At 46.2% G+C, this 23,578-nt stretch overlaps 1 protein-coding gene across 1 annotated transcript; it reads left to right on the top strand.

Moving 5' to 3' along the window:
- The first annotated feature begins 229 nt into the window (after nucleotides 1-229).
- Nucleotides 230-15,221, top strand: CD180 (CD180 molecule). Its single transcript, XM_016202635.2, has 3 exons — nucleotides 230-319; nucleotides 9,382-9,548; nucleotides 13,330-15,221. Exons 1-3 carry the CDS (start codon nucleotides 230-232, stop codon nucleotides 15,053-15,055), a joined length of 1,983 nt encoding a protein of 660 aa, XP_016058121.2. The 3' UTR covers nucleotides 15,056-15,221.
- Nucleotides 15,222-23,578: the final 8,357 nt, after the last annotated feature.

Here is a 23,578-nt window from a genome sequence, read left to right as displayed (position 1 = left end):
GCTGGGTTCTCAGCTATTTTCAGCAAGAGCGGGTGGTATGTAAAGGGACTTCCCCTTTTTTGCAGCACAGAGCCACCAATGCTGAGCAGTCTGAACATTTCTTGTTTGGAGATTGCCCTTCTGAACATCTCTCTGGCTGCCGAGTTTCTGAGGCCATTATAGCCCGATTTGATTTCTCAGCTCCAGGCATTAAGTAAACCCACCAAGCTGGGGTGGCGCTGGTCCCGTGATGGCTCCCCCTGTCAGCTGCTTTCTGCTGGCACTGCTGCTTTCTGCCAGCTGTAAAGTCGTCACCTCCTTGGATCCGATGTGCATCGAGGTGAGTCCATACTTTCTGTCTTTATCCAGATTAAGCTGCCTGGAAGTGTTGAGAGTCAGCCTGCAGCCCCATCTGAGCCCTAGTATCCCAATGCCCACTGTTCTGAAAGGGCAATGAGGTGTGTAGAAGTTTTTAATTGTGCAGAAGGAGCCAAGCACTCAACCAGGGGATAGTCAGGCAGATCCTTAGTAGGAAGAAGTGAGAGTTTCCCTCCTCTGCAGACAATGCCCCCAAAATAACCCTAATTGGGACATGAAATATCAGCAGGGTCCCAGCCCAAAGAGCAGACTGCAAACTGCTTCCAGCACAGAGGAGCTGTTTGCCCAACATCCCAGCACATGGCCACTTCCCCAAACAGGCCTTTGGTTTCCTGGCTGTTGGGGCAGGGATTAGTAAAGACAACCTGTGCCAGGTTTCAGAGCATAGGAAGATCACTCTGAGTGAGTCTGGCATTCTCCTCGAGTTGGGCAGCCCTCCATCTGTTTTCCTAACCCACAGGAGTGACATCGGAGAACAGAGCCAAATGGCACCTTCTGTTTTAGACCATAATGATATTTATCAACCTGTGGGAAATTCTTGGAGGTGGTGGGAGAGAGCAGGTAGGGCCTCAGTCTCTTGCCATCTTCTAAAATGCTTCAACCTTCCTCCCACTGCCTCTGACCCCAGCAGGTGTACAGCACCACATGGCCTGTTGGACAAGGGCTGGGGGCAGGAAGGATCATCAGGCTTGCTGGCCAGGTGGGCAGCTTTCCTAGGCTGGGGCTAAAAGCAGAAGTGGAGGCAGAAGCAGCATGATGCAGAAGGGTGGTTGTTGGCAGAAGAGGGGAAAGACCTGCCAGGCAAGAGCAAGAATCCCAGCCAGGACTGGGACAAGCCTGGGAGCAGGAAGGAACGGCCTTACTAGTCTAGTATTAGGATGAAATCAGGGCGTGCTAAGACTAAGAGAAGGCACAGAGCCCAGGGGAGATGAAGGCTGGGAAGTGGGTGACTTTGTTCGAGCTGCCATAGCAAAGTACCATAGATGGGTGACTTAAACAAAAGAATCTCATTTTCTCACAGTTCCGGAAGCAATAACCCAAGATCAAGGTGCAGCAGGACTGGTTTCTCTCTCCTTGATTGTCGATGTCCCTCCACATTGTCTTCCTCTCTACATGTCTGTCTCCAAGTTTATTCTTTTTATAAAAACAGCAGTCATGTTGGATTAGGGCCCACCTTAACGATCTCATCTTAATTTAATTACCTATTGAAAGACTCTAGATCCAAATAAAGTCACATTCTGAGGGACCTGGTTAGGAATTCAACATATGAATTTGGTTGAGTGGCGGGTGGGGTATAATTCATCCCATAACAGAAGGAAGTAAGATGTTTCTATCAGCCCCAGAAGGCTGTCTCCTCCTCATTTAGGTTGGATGGTCAATGTCACACAGACATGGAGGTGGCAAGATAAGAGGACAGGAGTGGGGACACCACTTCCTCAGTGATCGGGTCACTATGCCATCCACCTCTGACAACATCCTCACATAGGCTAATATCACCATTACATTCCAGCCCATTGGGAAGCAGATTATTTTAAATGCCACACTCTTAAGCCAACCCATTCAACTCTTAAGTCCCCAATTCCTGCAGAGCCTCATCAGCCCTTCCAAAGCCCACAAGAGAGTCCTGGGAGATTTGCAAAGCCCATGGAAACACTGGACCAGTCTAGCTTCCTATTGAGGACAGCAGGCCCTGGAGCTGCCAGTTCCTTCCAGCTTTGGCAGAGGGAAGGGAAAGAGGCAAGGAGAGCACCCTAGACCTCTTGCTGCCTGCTGCAGGGCCTGCTGAGATGTTCAGGTGGCAAGAGCAGTGCTGAAGGCCCCAGGATCTCCAGGCCTGGACCTATGGTGCAGCAGGAACTTTCCTTTTTGGCTAAGTTTGCATTGAAACCTTCCAATACAACAACCCCTGTACAGCCCTCCCTCTGAAAGAGCTCAGATTTTAAATGCCCTGGGACCTATTCAATTAACATTGGATCTACATCTTCCTGGACCTCCTTTATCATGTATGAGTTCTTGGCTGCAGGATTCTAAGGCCGTGTATTGAGCCTTACCCTGTGTGAGTACTGGGGAGGTGGCTGGGGGGTACAAAGGTGGATGAGAGTTGTTCCTGAAGGCAAGGCACTTCCAGGCTGCAGGCAAGTGGGGTAAGAGTGGGAATGGTGGGGGGGGAAGCTCTGACTTAAGGGTCTGGCCCGTCTTCAAGCGCAAACCATCCAGTTAGTCTCCCCCTCCCCCTGCTTTCCTTTCCCCTTTAGTTCTTCCCTCCAGCTTACCCATAGCCAACCACGCAATGAATAAGCTGTTCGTGTGACCACCAGGAGCTCGTCAAGGCTCCACCCTAACAACAAGGGCTGGTTTTGCTTTGTTTTCAGTTTAGTAACCTAAACCTTTTACTGAAGTACAACATAACTGTAGAAAAGTTCACCAAGCCTAAGCATACAGTTCAATGAGTTTTCACTAAGTAAATACACCTATGCGATCAGCACACAGATCAAGAAGTAGAACTTCCTCAGCGCCCTGGAGCCCCTTCCCACCTCCTCCCAGTCACTAGCCCCCGGGGACACCCAGTTCTCTCACTTCCATCACCACAGATCCATTTCGCCTCCCTTTGAATTTTATATACAGGAGACTCTAATAATGTGTGCTCCTTTGTGTCTGGCCGTCTTTGCTCAGCATTAAATATCGGAGGTGCACTGATGCTGTGAAACTGCCGTTTGTCCGTTTTCATTACTGAGTGGTATTCTGTTGGGCGAGTGAGCCACCACCTATTATCTCTTCTGCTGCTGATGGGCCTTTCCACTGATTTCCATTGTTTTGGCTATCATGAATGCTGCTGCTTTGTAATTCTTATCTATGTCTTTCGTAAGCAAATGTAGAAATCTTTATTATGTGCCTGCCAGGGAGTGGATGCATTTAGTCTTAGGGTATGCACATGTTTAACTTTAGCAGATATTGCCAGTTTCCAAATTTTTGGTACACATTTCTGTTCATCAGCAATGTATGTGAGTTCTGTTTTCCTCACAGTCTCACTAATATTTGCTATTGTTTGTTTGCGAAATCCATTCTGTTGGGTAGATAGTGGTATTTCACTGGGATTTAATTTTATTTTCCTGATGAATAATGAAATTGAGCACATTTTCATGTTTTTGTTGGCATTTGCATACCCTTGTGTGTGTGAAGTGCCTTCCAAGCCCTTTGCCCGTATTGAGTGTCTGTCTTTTTTATTGAGTTGTAAGAGGTTTTTTTTATGTACCGTGGATATAAGTCCTTAATCATTTTGCAAATATCTTCTCTCACTTTGTGGCTTCTCTCACTTTCTACCTTCCTAGTGATACCTTTTTTTATGTTTACCAGCTTATTATAAAAGACATTTTAAAGGGTGCAGATGAAGAGATACATAGAACTGGGTCCAGAAGGGTCTCGAGAGCAGGAGCTTCTGTTCCTATGGAACTGGGGTGCCCCACCCTCCTGCCACCCGGATGAACTTACTAACCCTGAAGGACTGTGCCTGCTTGTGAATGTTTTGTTTTATTTGCAGAGAGTAACTGTTACTCTGGGATTTGGAAGCTCATCAAATTCTCCTTTATCAAGAGTTCTTTTTAAAAAGTTGAATGTATTGGGGTGACATTGGTTAATAAAATTATATAGGTTTCAGGTCCCTAGTGATATCTCCTGATGAGCAGAAGTCCTTAATTTTAATGTAGCTGGACTGATCATTAGTGCTTTACTTTCAGTGCATTTCTGTCCTGCTTAGGAATTTTTTTGCCTACTCAAGGCCATAAAGATATTATCCTGTTTTCTTCTAGAAGTTTTATGGTTTTGTATTTACTTCTATTTCTAGGTTTCACATTTAGATCTAGAGCCCATCTGGAATTACTCTTTGCATATAAGTGAGATAGGAATTGAGGTGAATTTTTTAATAAAAGTTTTTGTTTGAAAATATTTCAAACTTAGACAAGCTGTAGAAATAATACAATGAACACCCATCGACACTCCATGTAGACTCTTCCATTGCTAAATACAACATTTTCTTTCTGTGTGTGTGTGTGTGTGTGTATACAATTACTAATAAAATTAGACCTACGACTAAGTCTTTGGAGGCTGACAAATATGTAAAGCATAGCAGGAAATCAGTGGTAACCTTTTAGATGTGCTCTTGAATAATTACTTGGGAGTGCAGGCATGCCTCCCCATTTCTAATGGGCTCACCTATTCTGTACACTCAAAACCACTGTAGGAGACAGTCCTTCAATTCTAGGTATGGAAAGATAGGAGGGGTGCTCAATAGAGCTTCTTTTTAGGAGAACCCCAAGTTCATGGATACAAGGGCTTCCTAATAGCTCCAGACAATGCCACAATGCTGTGATGATCCAGTGAAGTACTAGCTCCTCCTGGGAGTACTTGACATACAATATCCAATTAATCCTCAGAGTTGGCCTGAAAAGAGGGGCTATTGTCTGCCATTTACAGGTAGAGGAAAAGGGGGCTCAGAGAACACAGCTTGGGATTTGAACTCAAGCAGTCTGACTGTAAACAGAAAATGAATTGTGCATAATTGGAAAGCCCTTTGCCCAGAGGAATCAGATTGACAACCAAGTTTTAGGACTGTGCCCTCTTGGGAATGATTTGTTTTATTTACAGAGAGTAATTGCTACTCTGGGAATTGGCTCAAATTGCTATCTGTGGATAAAGGAGTGATCAACGGGGCGAGCTGGGGTTCAGCCTCCCAGGCCTCTTGTGCATTGGGGGGGGGGGGTGCTGCTGCTATGTGTGCCAAGTGCTGATGAGACATCCAAAAAGGTGAGAATTGGCACTAGAGTGAAACGCAGAGGATTCTAAGTCAGAAAATGATTTCAACACTATGAGAGGGGAAAATACAGTGCCACGGCAGGGAGTTAGAGATACAGCAGAAAGAAAGCAAAATAAGATCCTGATTGAAAAAATGCAAATGATAGCTGCAGGGAAAAGGGGCTGCAGGCACAGATCCAACACCGGCAGTCGCTCAGCATGAAAGGCCAGCTCCGCCCGAAGCTAGAGGGCCACGGCTGGTGGGGCCGAGCACTGGGCCTGAGTGAGTGCCCTGTGACTTGGAAGGGGGTGGGCAGGGCCCTGTCCTAAATGCCATGTAGCCTTGCCAGGCCCTGCTAACTGCCTGAGGTCACAACGGGCCGAACCAAGCCAAGCAGCAGAGTGAGACACTGACCTTGGGAGCTGACCCCACTGGATTCTAGAGGAGACAGGCAGGTTTAGAGGAAGTGGTCATGTGGGGTGGTGGGGTGGGGGTGTCTGCCTGGGAAAGCAGCTGACCACGTGGCCCTGGCAGCCCGCCAGCCCCCAGCAGCGGGGCGGTGGCCACACCGCACCCTTTCCCGCACCCTGTCCTCTCCATTGCGTTATTCCGCCCTCCCGAAGCCTCTGCTATGCTCTCAGAATTCGCTCTCAGAAAGTTTTCATCTGAACCCTGACAGCGAGAAAGACATAACCTCACTGATGATTTCTGCCTTTAAAATGTACAACCTGAACCAAATCGTAAGGACGGGTTAAAAAACAAAACAAAAACAAAAACAAATGAGGGACATCCGTAAACTATGAGGTTGTATTCATAAAAAAAAAAAAAAAAAAAAAAAATCAGTGCCATGAGAGATGATGAAAGGCTGAGGAATTGTCTCAGATTAAAGAAGACTAAAGAGAGAAGAAAAATAAGTGCCATGTGTGATCCTGGATTGAAAAAGCAAAAATTACTATAATAGATAATACTGGGATTATTGGCAAAATTTTAATATACACTGTATGTTGGGTAATAATAGCATATCAACGTTAAATATTCTGAGCTTTTGGTAATGGCACTGTGGTTATATAAGAATACCCTTTTCCTTAAAAGATTTAGGGGTAAAAGGTCACGGCATCTGCAATTTACTCTCAAAAACAAAAAGAATGAGCCCTGGCTGGGTGGCTCCGTGGGTTGGAGCGTCATTCCCGTGCACCAAAAGGTTGCGGGTTCAATTCCCGGTCCGGGCACATACCTAGGCCGCAGGTTTGATCCCGGTTGGGGCGTGTACGGGAGGCAACCAATTGATGTTTCTCTCACGTTGAATGTTTCTTTCTCTCTCCCTCCCTTACTCTCTCTCTAAAATCAATAAAAACATATCCTCAGGTGAGGATTTAAAAAAATTTTGAAAAAGAATGAATGCGTGTGCATGTGTGAGTGTATACTTCGTGCCTTAAAAAATACAATCAACTGAAAACAATTGGACGCTGCTTAAATGACCCCAGAGCATGAGGGGTTCCGGCCCCACCACCCGCAGGCTCCGAGTGGTCGTTTTGACGGGACGGTGTGAACGTGGAGGCCCAGGCGAGGGCAGCGCAGCCTCCGCAGTGCTCGCTTTGTCAGCTCTCACCGGCCCCGGTTCTCGTCATTGCCTCTTCCTCCCAGGGATCTAAGGCAGCTTCTCCCTAACAGGAGATGAAGGTCATGGCACAGGCGCTCGGCGGCTTCTCAGTCCCCCGCCGTGTGACACGCCCTGGTTCGCGGCCTCTCAGTTCAAGCTGAGCTGCTCGGCCACCCGCCTGCTCGTTTGCTCGGAGCATCCTCAGGCCCCCGGCTCAGCAGAGCTCCCCCTCGACTCCCAGCTTTTCCAATCGCATTAGGGCAATAAAGTGCTTGGGGAAGCACAAAAGAGGACCAGGTTAGGTGTCACAGGCACTTCCATATTCAGGAGGAGGGGACTGCCGGAGGGGAGCCTTTGGCTGCGGGGCCAGAACAGGGCAAGATGAATTGAGGGAAGGCCCCTTTCTCCATGTATACGTGACACCGGTTATGCCAGTGGGGACAAGAAAAGTCCAATGTCCCCTCAGAGCTAATCCGAACCTTAACAGCTATTGGAGCAAAAGCTGCACATACATCTTCTCTCTGGGTCGCCCATGCTCATGGGCACCAAACAGGGGTGTCTAGTAACATATTTTCCCCACCAGTCAGCCAAATCTGTTTTCAATGCAAAGGGTGCATTTCAAGGACATTTGGTGGATTTGTGGCACTGCCTGGAGGACCTTGGGTCTATAAAACGAAAAATGAATTACAGAGAAATATAAATGCAGCATGTTCATCAGTGACATTCATAGTATTGCACAATATAGAAGAAACAGTGGTTTCTCATAGATTTGCATGCTCACTGTTACTACAAAAATAGTGCACCACTGAGCAGGGGCTGGAGAGAATAAAGCAAAGAGCAGTGAAAATGGTGACATCTCTAAAACATGATGTTTCAGAGCAAAGAGAATGTGTGTCCTCTCTTGTTTCCAGCTAAGCAGGGCTGTTGGCAACTCAGTATGAGGGGAGCTGCTGATCTCCAGTTGGATGGGGCAGGTCTCTCCCAGACCAGGGCAGTCTCAGGGGGGCCTCTAGTGAGAGCACTACAGGGTCCGGGGAAAGGCAGGGTCTGAGAGGTTGGGTGGAACCACATGGAGCCTGAGAGGATCTGAGCTGTGGCCCCCAAGTGCATTTGCCTTGGAGGTAATTTCAAAATAGACCCCATACCTGTCCACTACACTTTATCCTAAGGCATCATCCAGATAAATTATGACCCCATAATTCTATAGACTTCTAACCAACCCCTTCCCATTTTGACCTAGTTACTCCAAGGTTTATAACTTGAGCTGGGGAATCTGACAAGAGTTTCTGGCAGAATTCTGAATACTTGACTCTCCTGGGACACAGGATCAGGCAGTCCTCTGAGCTTATGTGTGGGGCTGTGCTCAAGAAACAGCAGCCTGTGGCTCCTGAGACCCAAAATGGATTCATACTTAAGGCTGCAAGGCCCCACATCCTAAGGTCTGTGCCACACTGAGAACTCGTTTACAGGTTGTATTAAGAAAGTTTCTAATCACATATACAAATGTAGTTAGTTATAAGGAATCTCTATGTATGTATCACTCGATATTCAACAACCATCAACATTTTACTTACTAATATCATTTATCGACTCCTCCCCTCCCTTTTTGCCAGAATATTTTAAAGCAAATCTCAAACATCAAGTCATTTTACCCCAAAATACTTCAAAATGCATCTCAAAAAAATAAGAATATTTTTATCATTAATAAAATTTATAATTTTTTAGTACTCTCTAATATTCTGTCTGCATTCCAAGTTCCTTGATAGTCAATAAAAGTCTTTTCCTAAATGCATTATTTGAACTATAATCTAAGTGAGGGCTACTCTATTGTTTGCTGGTTTTGTCTCATAAGTAGCTTTTATGTCTTTTTTTACAAGAGCAGTCTCCCATCTCCTCCCACACCCTCTCTCTCCACTTCCACCCACAGCACTCACATGACCATAAAGCAAAGTCAGTTGTTCTATCGAATGCCCCACCTTCTGCATCTGGCTGATTGCCACCTTGTGGTGCTGTTGAACTTAAGTCCCTCACATCCCTTATAGACTGGAAGTTAAGCCTAAAGTCATGATTGGATTCAAGCTGTAATTGGTGGGGAGGGGGCAAGAATACCTCACAGGTGGTACTGTGTACTTCAAATTGTATCACATCACAAAGTATGAATGCCTGACTGTCTAATTTTGTTGATGCTAATGTAGAGTTGATTTGGTTTCAAAATGAAATAAAGCATTTTCAGGTATCCAAAATCAAACCTATAAAACAAAGTATATTCAAAGAAGTCTTGTTTCCATTCTTTCCCCTCTACCTGGTTCTTGTCTCCCCTTCAAGACAACCAGTTCTGAGTTTCTCCCCTATGGAGCCTTTTTGCAAATATAAGAAGATACACACGTACCTCTGTTACAGAAAAGGTTAGTATACAATATGCCGCACACTGCATCCCATTTACTATATACCTTATATACGTACATTCAACACCTTGCTTTTTTCACCACACATAAGTCATTTTGTATTTTTGCAAGTATATATTAGGTGAACACTCCAAGAATTGGGATTGCTGCTAAAAAATAACATATATGTAAACATGCTTGTCAATCAAATTACGAAGTCTGATATTAATTTACATTGTTTCTCTCATCAGAAAGAAGCCAACAAGACATATAACTGTGAAAACTTAAGTCTCAGAGAAATTCCTGACACTCTACCAAACACAACAGAATTTTTGGAGTTCGGTTTTAATTTCTTGCCTACAATCCAAAATACGACTTTCAGCAGACTCATAGATCTTGTCTTTTTGGATTTAACCAGGTATGTATCCGAGTTGCATTCTAATTGCATCTAGAACCTTTCTGGCCGGGGGGGGGGGGGGGTTGGGGAGGCACAGGGACCATCTGCTTATCCTGCGTGTTTACCCTCTCCCATGAAATAGCTCTATGAAGGTGAAATGTAATTTTTTAAAAAGTCAATGGAGAAGAAAGGGAATTGTTAAACTAGATTAGGTCAGTTGTGCTGTTTAAGAAGCTCTAAGGAATATTGATAACAAAACTGAAAACATATGTACTGTATCAGATGTCATATTATACTACGTTATTGGGTGATAACATTTTAAAAATTTTACAGGAGAAACACACAATTTGCTAACTTTTTTTTTACAAATTGGGGAAAGAGTTCCATTATTTGGTTTTAGAGGCAGAATCTGGATTCCAAATGCTGAACTAGTGTTTAGGAACCAGTGGGCAGAAGGATCACAAGGAGATAAAGGAAGCAAACAAAAGGGAAATGTGGCGTGTGTGCGTGTGTGTGTGTGCGTGTCCGTGTGTGTGCATGTGTGTGTGCGTATCCATGTGCATGTGTGCGTGCGTGTGCATGTCAGTGTGTGCATGCGTGTGCATATGTGCGTGTGTGTCAGTGTGTGCATGCGTGTGCGTGTGTGTCCGTGTGTGCATGTGTGTGCGTGTGTGCGTGCGTGCCCGTGTGTGTGCGTGTGAAAGGGCTCCGCGTGGACGGGTGGATGGCGTCTGCGCCCTTTGCGCAGCTGCCCGCGCAGGCCTCTGCGGAGCGGGGGGCCGTTCGCAACCACCGCCCCGTCTCACCTGTGGAAACCGCCGCTGCGGGGCAGGCAGGGCACAGGCGGTCATCCTGCTCATGGCGGCTGAGGAAACGGGGTCCAGGGGACGCCGTGAGCTTGCTTACGTCACAGGGTAAGGAAACTGGGGCTCTGCTCCCCTCACTCCCAGCCCAGAGTCCCCCCAATGACATCGGGCCACCTCCCCAGCCAAGACTCCACGTGGACGTGCTCAGAAACACTGGAGAGGAAATCTCGCGCTGCAAGGGACAGAGGTCTCCGCCACCCGCCCGAGGACCGACTTTCCCTCCCCTTCGCCACGGCCTAGCTGCAGAGGGACAGCCTGAGCGCAGGGGCCAGGACAGCTCTCCCAGCTGGAGGGCTCTGCTCCTCTGCTCTCACTCTCAAAAGGAGTAATAACACGACCCCGTGCTTTCTAAAACCCTTTCCCCTGCTCCCCGCCCCGCCCTGCCCTTTATCCGGCCATAGTCAGACCTACATAGTCCTGTGTCTTTAGTTTTGCGAGGATTTGTCTATCTTCTCTGCTCACTCTTCCGTTCTGCTTTCCAGATCTTCCTCTCCGGAAGAATTTTGGTTTTTCCTGAGGCACATCCTTAGAAATTCCTTTAGTGAGAGTCTGTTAGCAGTGAACTCCCTTGGTCTTTGTTTTGTGAAAATGTCTTTATTTCACTCTGATTCTTGAAAGACAGTCTTTTCGGAAGTATGCGCCTAGGTTGACAGCACTTTTCCCCGCCTCAGATGCTATCATTCCAGGTGCCACTGCTGCTGCTGGCCAGTCCCCAATCTGTCTGACCACTGGCCATATGCCCGTGATCTGTCTCTTCCTTTCTGGATGTTTTCAATAGCTTCTCTTTGTCTTTGGCACTCTGTAGATTGTTAGGCTCCTTGAATGTGAGGTTGGTGGCTTTTGTCAATTCTAATATCCCAGTTGTCATCTGTTTGAACCTTGGCTTGCTCCTATTTACTCTCTTATCCCTGCTGGATCGCTAATTAGACTTATTGCATCTTCTCATCTAGCATACTTCGTATGTCTTAATATCTTTTTCTTGCTTTCCATCTCTTTGGGTTTTTGGACTATATTCTAGTTAATTTTCTCATATTTACTACTAGTCCATTAATATCCTCTTCAGTCATGTCTAATCTCCTGTATAGATTAAACATTGGCTTTCTAATTTCAATTATTTTCCATTTCAATAAGTTTCATTGATTTTTCATTTTACAATTATAGCAGATGAGTTTTAATATTGTTTTCGTTCACTGGACTGTTGATTCTTACTATTTTCTTTATGTCAAACATGTTTGATATAAACATATTTATCAGATATTCTGATAATATATATCAGAGAAAACCTGTATTGTTTATATATCATATATATTATCCGATACATCTGATAATTCTGGTATCTGCTTTCTTTTAACCTAATTCTGTAGGCCTTTTTCTCACTTTGGTAAATGTGTTTCCCTTGTGTTTATCGAATTTTTATTTTGAGCTCATTTATCTTTTGGAAAGTGTATAAATCTTTGGAAATGTGTGTAAATCTTTGTTTAAAATGCTTTCTTGGAGTTAGATAGTACCAATGAATTATTAGTATTGCCATATGTGACAATGGCATTATGGCTATAGAAAATAAGCCTGGATTCTTTTTGCAGATGCTTACTCAAAAATGTATGGGATATCTAGGATTTGCTTTAAAACAATCAGGTGAGAGAGGTGGGGATAGAGGAAGCAAAGAAGCACACGTGGCAAAATCTTGAGAATTGCTGCATCTGTGTGATAGGTATGTGAAGGTTCCTTGTATTATCCCTTTGCTTTTATGTAACTTTGAAAGTTTTCCTGATTAAAATTTAAGTACATCTATCTGGAAAAGGTTTCTATTTACTTCTGCCAGTTACCTGAAGTTACTGACATCCTAGAGCCACTTCAAACTAAATTTTCCACTTGGGTTTCTTTTGGAAGGCCCACAGGGGCAGCATGAATTCATGCCACAACCCTTCTGAGTAGAAGCTTATGGTTTGGGAACCTCAGAGGAGATTTTTCTTGTTGTTGTTTTTTTCCATTCAGGGCCAAGGCCAAGATAAACACATCCTTAGAGGCTCCCTCTGTGAGCTTTCTTTTTTAAGGTTACCCACTGAAAGGATCCCTTTTGAGGGTCTTGGTAATTAGCAGGTTTTTGATAGGACCTCTTATCCTATCCCCAAGCTTTGTCCCCTGCCACTGACACATGTGGCTCATTAATACCCAGGCTCCAAGGTACTGGAGACTTACAGATATTGGCATATGTGACAAAGCTAGCTCTAGGGCTCACTTTTCCTATGAGTTAAGGCTTCCTTTCCACAATTCATTTCTAAGGAATTCCCTCTTGACCTCCAGGAAGGTGTGTTGTGTATATGTGTGTGTGACCCAGTATTATTAGGCTCAATGACCAGGATGGGTGTCTCGTAACCTCTAGTGCTGCATATTTCTATGGAGCATTTTCATATATATCATTGGATTCACAACCATTCTACCAAGTAATCATTATTTCTATACTTTATAGATAAAAAAACAGGTTGAGAAAAGTTGTAACTTGTCCAGGTGACACAGATTCACATTAACATACTACTATTATGCAATATATATATAACACATATATAACATATGTTTTATGCATTATATAACATTTTATATTATTTAAAATAATAAATAATAGTTTGATTTTTTTTTGACAATCAAACCACTAATTATTCCCCTAGATTCCAAACACAAACTTCTTGGAGTTCAATCTAAAAGGGCAAGATATCTGGGGTAAAAAATCTAAATGAGTGTGTTTAGAATTGAAGCTAGTCATTAATTCAACAGGTCAGCTGTGGTTACTAAAGAATGTCATTTTATGTTTTAATCTGAATAATAATGCACTGTTTTCACTACACAGAACTGATGACTTTGTTAATATAGGTCACTGTCACGGAGTTTTTTTTTTCTTTTTCCTAATTAATTATCTTAAATACTATTATCTTTTCAAGGTGCCAGATTAACTGGATACATGAAGACACTTTCCAAAGCCATCACCAACTGAACACAATTGTGTTGACTGGAAATCCCCTGATATTCATGGCAGAAACATCACTCAATGGGCCCAGGGCACTGAAGCACCTTTTCTTAATCCAAACTGGAATATCCAATCTCGAGTTTATCCCAGTGCACAATCTGGAAAACTTGGAAAGTCTGTATCTTGGAAGCAACCATATTTCCTCCATGAAGCTCCCGGGAAACTTCCCCACACAGAATCTGAAGGTTTTGGATTTTCAGAATAATGCTCTACACTACCTCTCTCGCCAAGACATGGACGCTCTGGCGGTCACCAACCTGAGCCTTAACTTTGATGGCAATGACATTAAAGGCATTGATCCTGGGGCTTTCCATTCAAAAGTCTTCCAAAGTTTGAGATTTGGAGGGACTCTTGACTTGTCTGTCATATTAAAAGGTCTACAGAACTCTACCACTCAGTCTCTCTGGCTGGGGACATACGAGGATGCTGATAGCCAAGACCTCACCCCAGCCATGCTTGAGGGACTTTGTGACACGTCTGTGGAGAGCCTCAACCTGCAGATGCACCATTTCTCTGACCTGTCATCCACCACATTCCAGTGCTTCACGCGCCTCCAGGAATTGGATCTGACGGCAACTCACTTGAATGAGCTACCCTCTGGGATTCAGGGTATGAACTCTCTCACGAAATTAGTTCTCAATGTAAATAATTTTAAACAACTGTGTCAAATCAATGCTGCCAGTTTCCCATCCCTTACAGACCTCTATATCAAAGGCAACCAGAAGGAACTTGACCTCGGGGCTGGGTGTTTGGAAAAACTAGAAAATCTTCGGAGACTTGATTTAAGCCACAATGTTATAAAGGTTCCTGACTGCTGCAACCTGCAGCTCAAAAACCTGCACCACTTGCAGTACCTAAACCTGAGCTACTCTGGGTCCATTGGTCTCGAGAGTGAGGCGTTCCGAGAGTGTCCCGAGCTGGAAGTCCTGGATTTGGCATTTACCCACTTGACCATCGGTGCTCTGCAAAGCACTTTCCAAAACCTCCCTCGTCTGCAGGCTCTGAATCTCTCTCACTGCCTCCTTGATGCCAGCAACCAGCACCTTCTAGAGGGCCTGGCGGACCTCCGGCACCTGAATTTGCAGGGAAATCGCTTTCAAGGTGGGAGCATCTCGAAGACCAACCTATTTCAGACTGTCGGCAGCTTGGAGGTTCTGACTGTTTCCTCCTGTGAGCTCCTCTCCATAGACCGGGAAGCCTTCCACGGCCTTGGGAGGATGACTCACCTAGACTTAAGCCACAACAACCTGACGGCAAACAGCCTCGACGCTCTCGGCCCCCTCAAGGGGGTCCACCTCGATCTGGCCTCCAACAGCATTCGCGTCATCCCGCCCCGTCTCCTCCCCTTCTTGTCTCAGCAGAGCACCATCAATTTAAGTGACAATCCTCTGGACTGCACCTGCTCAAATGTCCATTTCATAACGTGGTTCAGAGAAAACCTGCAGAAACTCGAGGCCTCGGAGGAGACGGTGTGCGCAGACCCACCGGCCGCAAGGGGGGTCAGGCTGGCTGAGGTCGAGCTGTCCTGCGGGATCACGGCCGTGGGCATTTTCTTTCTCGTGGTATTTTTCATCTTCTTCACTGTTCTCCTTGTTTTTTTAGTTAAATTCCTTCTGAGGTGGAAATACCAGCACATTTAGTGCTGAAGGTTTCTAGAGATGGCAAATAAATGTGTTTAGCACAACTGCCCTGGTAGCTAGTGAGCCAACTTTACAGATTGGTTCCAGGCGCTGGGTACGGATTTTTTGTGCTTTTCTGAGCCCCAAAACTAATGAACCTCCCTGGAAAGTCAAGGAGAGGTAGATGCAGCTGAGAGAGGCAGAGACATTTCCTCACACGGAAGGTGGGTGGAAGTCGAGGGCCAGGCCAGGACGGTCACCACGAGGAGGCCACCTCCCTGACACTCAGAGGCATCCTTTGAAGCACCTCCCACCCAGACCACCCGGACCCTAAAAGGAGACCATCGACACCCACAACTTAGCAGCGCCGAGGACCCTAGCTCCCAACTCTCTCCTACAATTCGGGCACTGTGCTTCAGTCTGAGTTCCCAGGAACGTAGCAGTTTGGGGAACTTGGGATAAAGTCTTAAAGTTTATTTTAAATGAAAAAGGGAAAACAATGAATTTCAAAGAAGAGGCTGAGAAATGAATCTTGCCATCAAACTGACTCCATTAAACTCCTTAAATCCTTAGGTGTCTGCAGTCTCTACAATGCCACTAGGGTGCAAATAGCTACAAAAAAAAAAAAAAAAAAAAAGACAGACTCTGCCAGCTCCTCCGTCCCCCAGGTTTAGGATTTTTGCAGCATTGGCCACACTCACCTGAGAACCAGGGAAGTGCCTTCTGCCAACACGGTGTTCCCACTGTTAGGTCACCAAGCCCAACTCACAGGTGGGCTGTGGTCCAAATGCGCTTCTCATTTGGATGCCTGCTCCTTTGAAGCTTCTTTCCCACAGGAATCATGAGATAAACAGTGGTTTGGCTCCCAGGCCAGCTCTCAAACACCTATTCACCTGGGACAGCAATTGAGATAGCACATTTACAATGAAAACCAGTGGAAGAAAACACCACTGCAGACCAGCTGTCTGGCCAGGACACAATAAGCTGGCTCAGTGAGAAGTTTCTGTTGAGCTGGGGAGTCAGCGAAGGTAGTACCAGCGACAGAAAGGGGAGGTAGAGAAGAGGACAGGGAACCTGGCAGTGTGATCGCTCAGGCCCAAAGGGTCACCCTTCCCAGGCTCCATCTCCTGAAGTCTGCATTGGTGGACAAGAGAGCTCTTGTACTCAGGTGCTGCATTAAAAGGCCTTAAGTTCTATAGCCAATTTTAAGCTAGCGATGGTAACTTAGAGTTATGAAATTCTGATTGGGTAGCAAAGGAAAATTTGATTAATCTCCAACCAGAATTTATTGGCCCTTAGATTGAGGGCTAATAGTGGGACATAATAACAGAGTGGAAACTTGGGGATCAGTTCCTTTTTACTTGTAAATGCCCAAAAAAAGCAGGAAAGACAAGGGAATAGTGAAGTCATAACCTTCACTGAAAATGCTCTGTTAGTTTTAGGGGATATTTTGTACTAGATAGGAGGCCAAGTTTTCCCACGAGTTCTTGGTTAGGGAAACAGGCTAGGGCTAGGGTAAGGGGAGTGAGGCTTTTGCCTTGGGTGCAAAATTTAAGGGAGAACCGCATTATTTACAATAACCATGAATTGGAAACAGCCCAAAGGCCCATCAGTAAGTGAGTGGATAAAAAAGCTATGGGACATTTATACAATGGGATACTACGCAGCCATAAAAAAGGAAATCTTACCTTCTGTGACAGCATGGATGGACGTGGGGATTATTATGCCAAGTGAAATGAGGCAGTCAGAGAAAGACAAGTACCACATGATCTCACTTATAGAATAAAATATACTGATGAACAAAAAAGAAACAGAAGCATGGATACATGGAACAGACTGACAGCTGTCAGAGGGGAGTGGGCAGGGGAGGGCTAGATGAAAAAAGGGAAGGGGGGTGGGGGCTGGATGGAGGTGGGAAAAGGGGGTGAAAATGGGAACATCTGTAATAGCATCAACAATAAAAATAAAGAAAAATAATTTAAAAGAGAATCAAAAAACTCAGTAATCAAGACAAAAAAGTTAATAGTATTTGAAAAACTTTGTTAATGCAAAAAAATCAAAGATAAATAAAACATTAAAATTTCAAACAAGCCCTGGCCAGATAGCTCAGTTGATTAGAGCATTGTCCCAATACGCCAAGGTTGTGGGTTCGATCCCCAGTCAGGGCATGTACGAAAATCAACTGATGAATGCATAGACAAGTGAAACAACCAATCGATATTTCCTTCTCCCTTCCACTTTCTCTAGAAATCAATAAATAAAAATTACAAAAGAATTTTTAAACAAAGACAGGATCCATAACCGTGCCATGCTGAACCATATGAGAGCCTGAAGAGAGCAAAATTACTAATACCAGTCTCGCCTTTGTTTAAAATGTTGATGTTCTGTTCACTATGGATACTTTGCATTAGTTTTTATTTTTTTAATGCTGCGTTAAAACATTATTTACCTTCATTACTGAGTTTTGGTGTCCCCTTAAATTTTGTGCCCAAGGTGGGTGCCTCACTCACCCCCCCCCCCCCCCCCCCCCCCCCCCCGTTCCCGCCCTGAGGGCTGGTGAGAAGCAGGGATTCCCAGCGAACTCCGGCTACAGTTTCCCGAGGGCCTGTTACAGGCACAGTAAGTGTCGCAGTTCTGTCCGAAGCGTGTATCTCCTTGCCCTTTACATCCCGGGAGCAGAGAGAAGTGCTCGAGACCTTCCGCCCTGTCCCTCCGTCCTCAGCTAACTCCCACCAACTCCTGAGCTCAAGGGCATCTTTCCTTCAAAGCCAAGAGAGGTGGCAGAGATGAGTGGGTGCCAAGGCCCTCTGAGCCCCAGCTGGCCCGGGCCTGGCGAGGGAGGGCAAGCGCAGCGCTCCTGTGCTCAGGCGGCGAAACCACGCGCTCCCCGCTCAGGGACCTTCGGGACCAGCGTCTGGGAAAGCAGGCGTCTGGGAGGGGAGTTCTCGGCTTCCCGAGGCAGCCTTCAGAGGCAGTTATTAAGGCCGTGTGCTAAAGGGGAAATGTCTGACACTGTGAGGGCGCTGAGGCACGCCCGAGCCGCCTTCATTTCTTCCCGGGCCTCCGACGGTGGGGCAGCCTTCTGAGGAGGCCAATTGGAGCCACGGCTGGGCTGGCGCTGGTCTCGAGTCTGGCAGCGACTGAAGCCCTTTGTCACTGAGTTCTGGGCTCAGCAGAGACCTACCGTGGAAGTGGGCGCTGCTGCCTTGGCCGGGCTCTAGGTGCGCAGAGCAGGGGCTCCCGCAGGCAGCTTCCTAACTGCTGCTACAGGGCAGGCTTCTGCTCTAGGGACCTGAAGGCGGCCCAGCTTTAGAAAGCGCAGGCAGGCCACCCGAGGGGGCAGCCCCTGCAGACCACACCCACCCCTGCTGCCCAGCCTGGCGCAGGGGCCACTCACCCTCCGGAATCCAGGCAGGGATGAGGTAGGACATGAAGGTATTTTCTTGTGTTGATTACATTCATCTGCATGCACCAAATAAGGTGATGAGCTCTGGGAACTCTGGGAATATTCCTGGTGGTGACCATGAAGATGTGAAAAGCATGCTCACTGGTAGCTCCCTCCCCCCTCTTGTTTCTCTCCTTATGCTTGCCTGGCTGCTTCCTCCCCTCCTTCCTTCCTTTTCTCTTTCTCCCCCTTTGTGCTTCCCTCCCTCCCTCCCTCCCTCCCTCCCTCCCTCCCTCCCTCCCTCCTTCCTTCCATTATAAAGTATGGACACCCACCTGCTAGGAATGCAGACTAAGACAGCACCAACCCACCGTGTTCCCTGTGTATTCTAGCAAATTTAAGCGCTTTCTTGCTTCGAGGATATAAGCAGCCGACAGAAAATACTAATTGCTGACCTACCGCTCCATAGCCACACTGTCCTATATAATAGTTAATGTGCAACTTGGAAAAACCAAAGCATTCTGTGGAATACCTCTAAATGAATTGCATCGCCCTGAAGGCTAGAGGCCCCCACGCCCTAGAAAACATACCTGCCCACCTTGCTTTCCTTTACCAGGCATGCGCCCCGCCTCCTGCAGTGTGACTTGCTACCCGACAACTGTGCACTGATCTAAGGCTTCGTGACGGTTCCTCTGCTTTAAACAACAGTAAATTTACCTTACAAAGTCAGAAAGGGAGCTTTTTGATGGCTGCTGTCAATTTTATTGCTTTATCCTGGTTACTAGGATGGAAATCTGTAGACATGGCCTGTTTATTGGTTTTATGTATCGCGTGTTGTTGCTGCTCTGACAAGCTAGTCCTATAAAAATGTGCTATTATTGCATGTTGTGGCTCAGTGAGCTGACCCTGCATTTCAAAGAGTACTGGAGCAAATAGCATCAAAGTCCATAAAAACCCACTGGCCTCCATCACAGAGGACTCAGCATGAGCTGCAACTCCCACAACCTGGACACAAATTACACCTTCCCCCGTGCCGGCAGCCACCACCACTAACTGGACACAGCCCAGAGCCAAACACAGGCATCACCTGCAAACCTTCAAGGCAGGAAACTACCGTATCACTTCTTCTCACAAGGTTCTCCAACAAGTGCTGTTTCCAATTTTCAAGTTTACAAAAGTATGTTTTAAATGGCTTTTTAATGTTTTATGTATTCATATACGATGCAGGAGGGGTAGCCAACACTGTTTTCTATCTGCTCTGAATGCTAACGAGAAAATGAACCTGAGTTACAGCAGGAGAAGACATGGTTAGTTCTAAGCAAGTCACGACTGGGGGTGCTGGGTATTAAGCCAGAATCAAGATCCTGGTCCATCCAGTTAGAATGTCTAACCCGGGGCGGGGGAGGGTTAGCCTGAAGGCTGCAGAGGAATGGGCCAGCCCAGTGGGGCTCCCAGACCATGTCTTACCACAGAATCACCTGGGGGGATACTTTATACACCAGATTCCCGTGCCCCATCCTAGATATTGGAAGTCTGTTAGACTGGGGTTGGCCTAGGACTCACGGCCAAATGATTTCATGTAAAATCCTTCTCTGATCTTAATTTTTTATCAAAAAAAAAAAAAAGAAAAAAGCAGAAACATATGTTAGCCTTCCTGAGTCAAAGAGCTGAAGCAGCGCTCTACAGTCCCTGAGAGGAAGTGCCTGAACCAAATGGGAAGGAGGTCTGAGGAGCCTTGGAGCCCAAGGGCGAGGCAGGTTGGTAGGCAGCTTATTAGTCCCCTGTGCCAGGCCACAGGTTCTGCCCCTCAACTAGCCTGCTCTGCCACCTACCCCCACCCACTGCCGCTCTATTCCTGCTAGTCACAATGTGAAATAATGTATTAAATATTGTGGGTCTTGATAAAGGAAAGAACTCGCCAGAAATTGTTTTTTATAAATAATTTAAGATTGCCTATTTAAGATTAAATACTGAACTTCATTGAATATCCTCCTTTGATTCCCCCTGTCTTTAGAGAATATTCTGTAAGCATTTGACTGTTCGAGACATACTAGATCCTACGAGGGCGAGCCGAGGACAAGGTCCAGCGGAGCATCCAGCCGTCTTCTCCTTTTCCCGTGTTGGTTTACAGGCTTTCTAAACTGCTTGGGGCTCTCTTTTTCTTTCTCTTGTCCTTGGGAGCAACCTAAATATCCAACGATAGATCAGTGGTTAAATACATTAGGGGATAATCTGAACAAATAGGGAGGCATTCTATATTCTTGGGTGGGGTAACAACATTATAAACATGTTGATTCTACTAGAAAATGGAGAAATACAAATGAGATAAAGTTTTATACCTATTGTCCTGGCAAAAAAGAGAAAGCTGGGTAATAGTGTAGGTGGGATGGGATTATAGGGGCTGCGTGCACTGCTTATGGGTGTGGACTGGAGCAGCCACTAGGACCACGTGGCACTAATTAGCCAAATTAAATATGTGACCCACAAACTGTTCCGGGTATATATCCAAGAAAGTTTCACATTTCCAAAATGATATTCAGTGCAGCATTATTTATAGAGAAGGAAACTCCAACCTGGGTGTTCATCACTAGGAAAATGAACAGGTAAAATGTGGGACACCCACCTGGGGTATGATACACGAGTTAGAAGCAACGGATTAGATAAGCTATAGCAGGGTAACTGAATCTGAAATGTATAGTGTTGGGGAGGTCACTGAGAGGCTGTGACTGCCAGGTGACCCACAAGCTACCCCCTGGCAACTGGAGGGTCCTCGCCCCTCCCTGTCCTTGGAATGCGTGCTCTGCCCAGTGTTCCCTCCGTGGGAGTCATTTTCAAGGACGCAGCCTTGAGGCAGCAAGGTGTCGCTGAGACCACCTGGACAGCGTATGTGACTGAACCTCACGAAGGCCTCTGTACAAACTAAGATTCTGGCAGGTGGGTGAAAAGAGCTACTCTCTTACGGCCGCCACAGATGGGCCTGTTTGCACCCCTCTTGCTTACTGAGACTGCTGCCCACTCATCTGGAGAGGGCTGCTCGTCCCTTGGTCTCTGCTTGCCCTCCGTGTGCAGGGGCCAGTTTGCAAACCAGCACACAGGGCCTGATGGAAAAACAAACCCATAATGACACGTTAACATGAGTATCTTTATAAATTAAAAATACATGCATACAAAACAATAATACCTATATAAGAACACAAAAAGATAAACCATTCACGTGGTTGCCTATGGAGTGGGAGGGGGAGAAGGGAGGGAATGTAGGGATAAATGAAATGAACGTTGGTATGAGCCAAGGTCCATGTGCCAAGAACTGAGGCATGAGATGACCTCAATCGCTTGCGCCCAAGGTTCTCTACTGTGCACGTGCACATGGAAAAAACCAGTATGGCACGTCCATAAAATGAAATGCCACACAGCCACTGTAAGTAATATTGCAGACCTGTATTTATAGGCACTGAAGTATATTTGTGATTTAATTCTAAGCAAAAGAGCAGGTTATAAAACATGCCGTCTATTATCTCATTTTGGGGAAAAATAAAAAATCTATACAAATGGAAGAATGACAGGGTTGGTGGGACTGCAGTGATTCAAACGTTTTTCTTGCTTATCTGTAGTTCTAATTTGCCTTTAATAGCTATGCACCGCGCAGTAAAGAGGAAATAAGAGATTTTCTTTGAAAGACTACTTTTGATTTTTACAGAGGTACAAGAATAATACAGAGGCCAGTGGTTCGGAGAATTTACAGGGACTAAATACAAGACAGTGACTTTTTTCTACAGCTTTGTGTTTTCCAATGTAAACGGTCAAGCCCCAGCTTTATAGGTTGCTCTTCCCCTTTCCTTGAGGACAGAGGGAGCCCCACTTATCCTAAGGGCGCGCACTTGACCGGCCCAGGCAGCTGGGACTCGCATTACGGATGGCTCTGCGCGGAGGACGCGGACGGGTGTCCACAGGAGTAAATGTGTCTCCAGCCCAGGAAGGCCACTCGCGCACAGCACTGTTCACAGAGTGTGCCTTCCAAGGGGACAGGGCTTCCAGGCCAGGACTGGGCCGTCAGGGCTGGCCGCGGCCCCGCCAGCGTGGCAGTGAGGGGTGGGCAGCCGCAGCAGGCTGGCTCGGCCTCGCACCCTCCTTGTCCCCTCCTGGCCGACAGCCACCTCCAGGCCGTGCGTGACGAAATCTCTTCACGGCTTTCGGCTTTACAATTAATCAGCTTTTGTAAAGCCATGTGGAGCCATAAAGGGAGCCACACGCAACAGAGCTTTCTCCTCCCGCATCGGAGCGGACCTGGCTGGCATGTCATGTGCAGGGAACTTCAGTCCCCTGGCAGGTCCCGCAGCACCAGCCCCACCGCCCGTGACGTTAGGCGACGCTCGTCTCAGGAGGCGCCGGGTCGGGTTCAGGGAGATTCCGCTGCATGCGTCCTGTGTGGGCTGCTGCTGTGGACTCGTCTAGACCTGAGGTGTGTAAACTGCCACAGAACTTGAACCTGGGCCAGGCTGACATTCAATACTCAAAAAAGCCGTGGTCAGGACGCAGGAGGCGCGCACGATTTTAACTGGGGTCGTGGGTAAAGAGGGCCGCCGCAACATGACTGCTTTGAGGAATGAATTAAAAAGGGGGTGGGAAATGGGCGACATCTGCAATAGAGCCAACAATACAAACCAAACAAACACACGGTAAGAGGGAATTTAAATTTGAGAACTGCTTACCACTGAGTTCCTTAACGCCTGGCCCATACTGAAGGAAGCAAATTTCTATAGTTAATACAGCGACACTTTTCTATGTCATATTTGTGTTGTGACCTGAACATGCTAGATGGGAAATTGCCTACTGATTAATTTAGAACTAATAAAGGAGCCCGTTACACAGAACGAATAGCTTCCTTGGCTCATGGTTTCCCACCAATCATCGAATTCACAATTTTGCACCATATGAAGTTTTCTCTTTGTAAAGAAAGAAATGAAAGGCTTACCTCATTCCCAGAGGGGCCTGGATCTGAAGCCAATTACATGGCATCTGGTGATGCTTAGAAAGGTCAAGAACTTCAGAACCAGAAAATTCTAGATTCTAATCCAAGCTCTTTACAAGGTGTATGTTAAGCAAATTACATAGCCTGTCTGGGCCTATTTCCTCACCTGTAAAATGGGGATGTCACCACC

This window comes from Miniopterus natalensis, chromosome 3, assembly GCF_054644295.1.
Source record: "Miniopterus natalensis isolate mMinNat1 chromosome 3, mMinNat1.hap1, whole genome shotgun sequence".
NCBI lineage: Eukaryota > Metazoa > Chordata > Mammalia > Chiroptera > Miniopteridae > Miniopterus > Miniopterus natalensis.
The sequence above is the reverse complement of the archived record's forward strand: the minus strand, read 5'-3'. Positions and strand labels throughout refer to the sequence as shown.

What these genes read in the sequence shown, in the direction of transcription:
- CD180 (XM_016202635.2), top strand. Translation starts at nt 230, where the DNA reads ATGGCTCCCCCTGTCAGCTGCTTTCTGCTGGCACTGCTGCTTTCTGCC. An exon ending in TGGATCCGATGTGCATCGAG is followed by an intron (nt 320 to 9,381) that starts GTGAGTCCATAC and finishes TTCTCTCATCAG; the next exon opens with AAAGAAGCCAACAAGACATA. An exon ending in GTCTTTTTGGATTTAACCAG is followed by an intron (nt 9,549 to 13,329) that starts GTATGTATCCGA and finishes TATCTTTTCAAG; the next exon opens with GTGCCAGATTAACTGGATAC.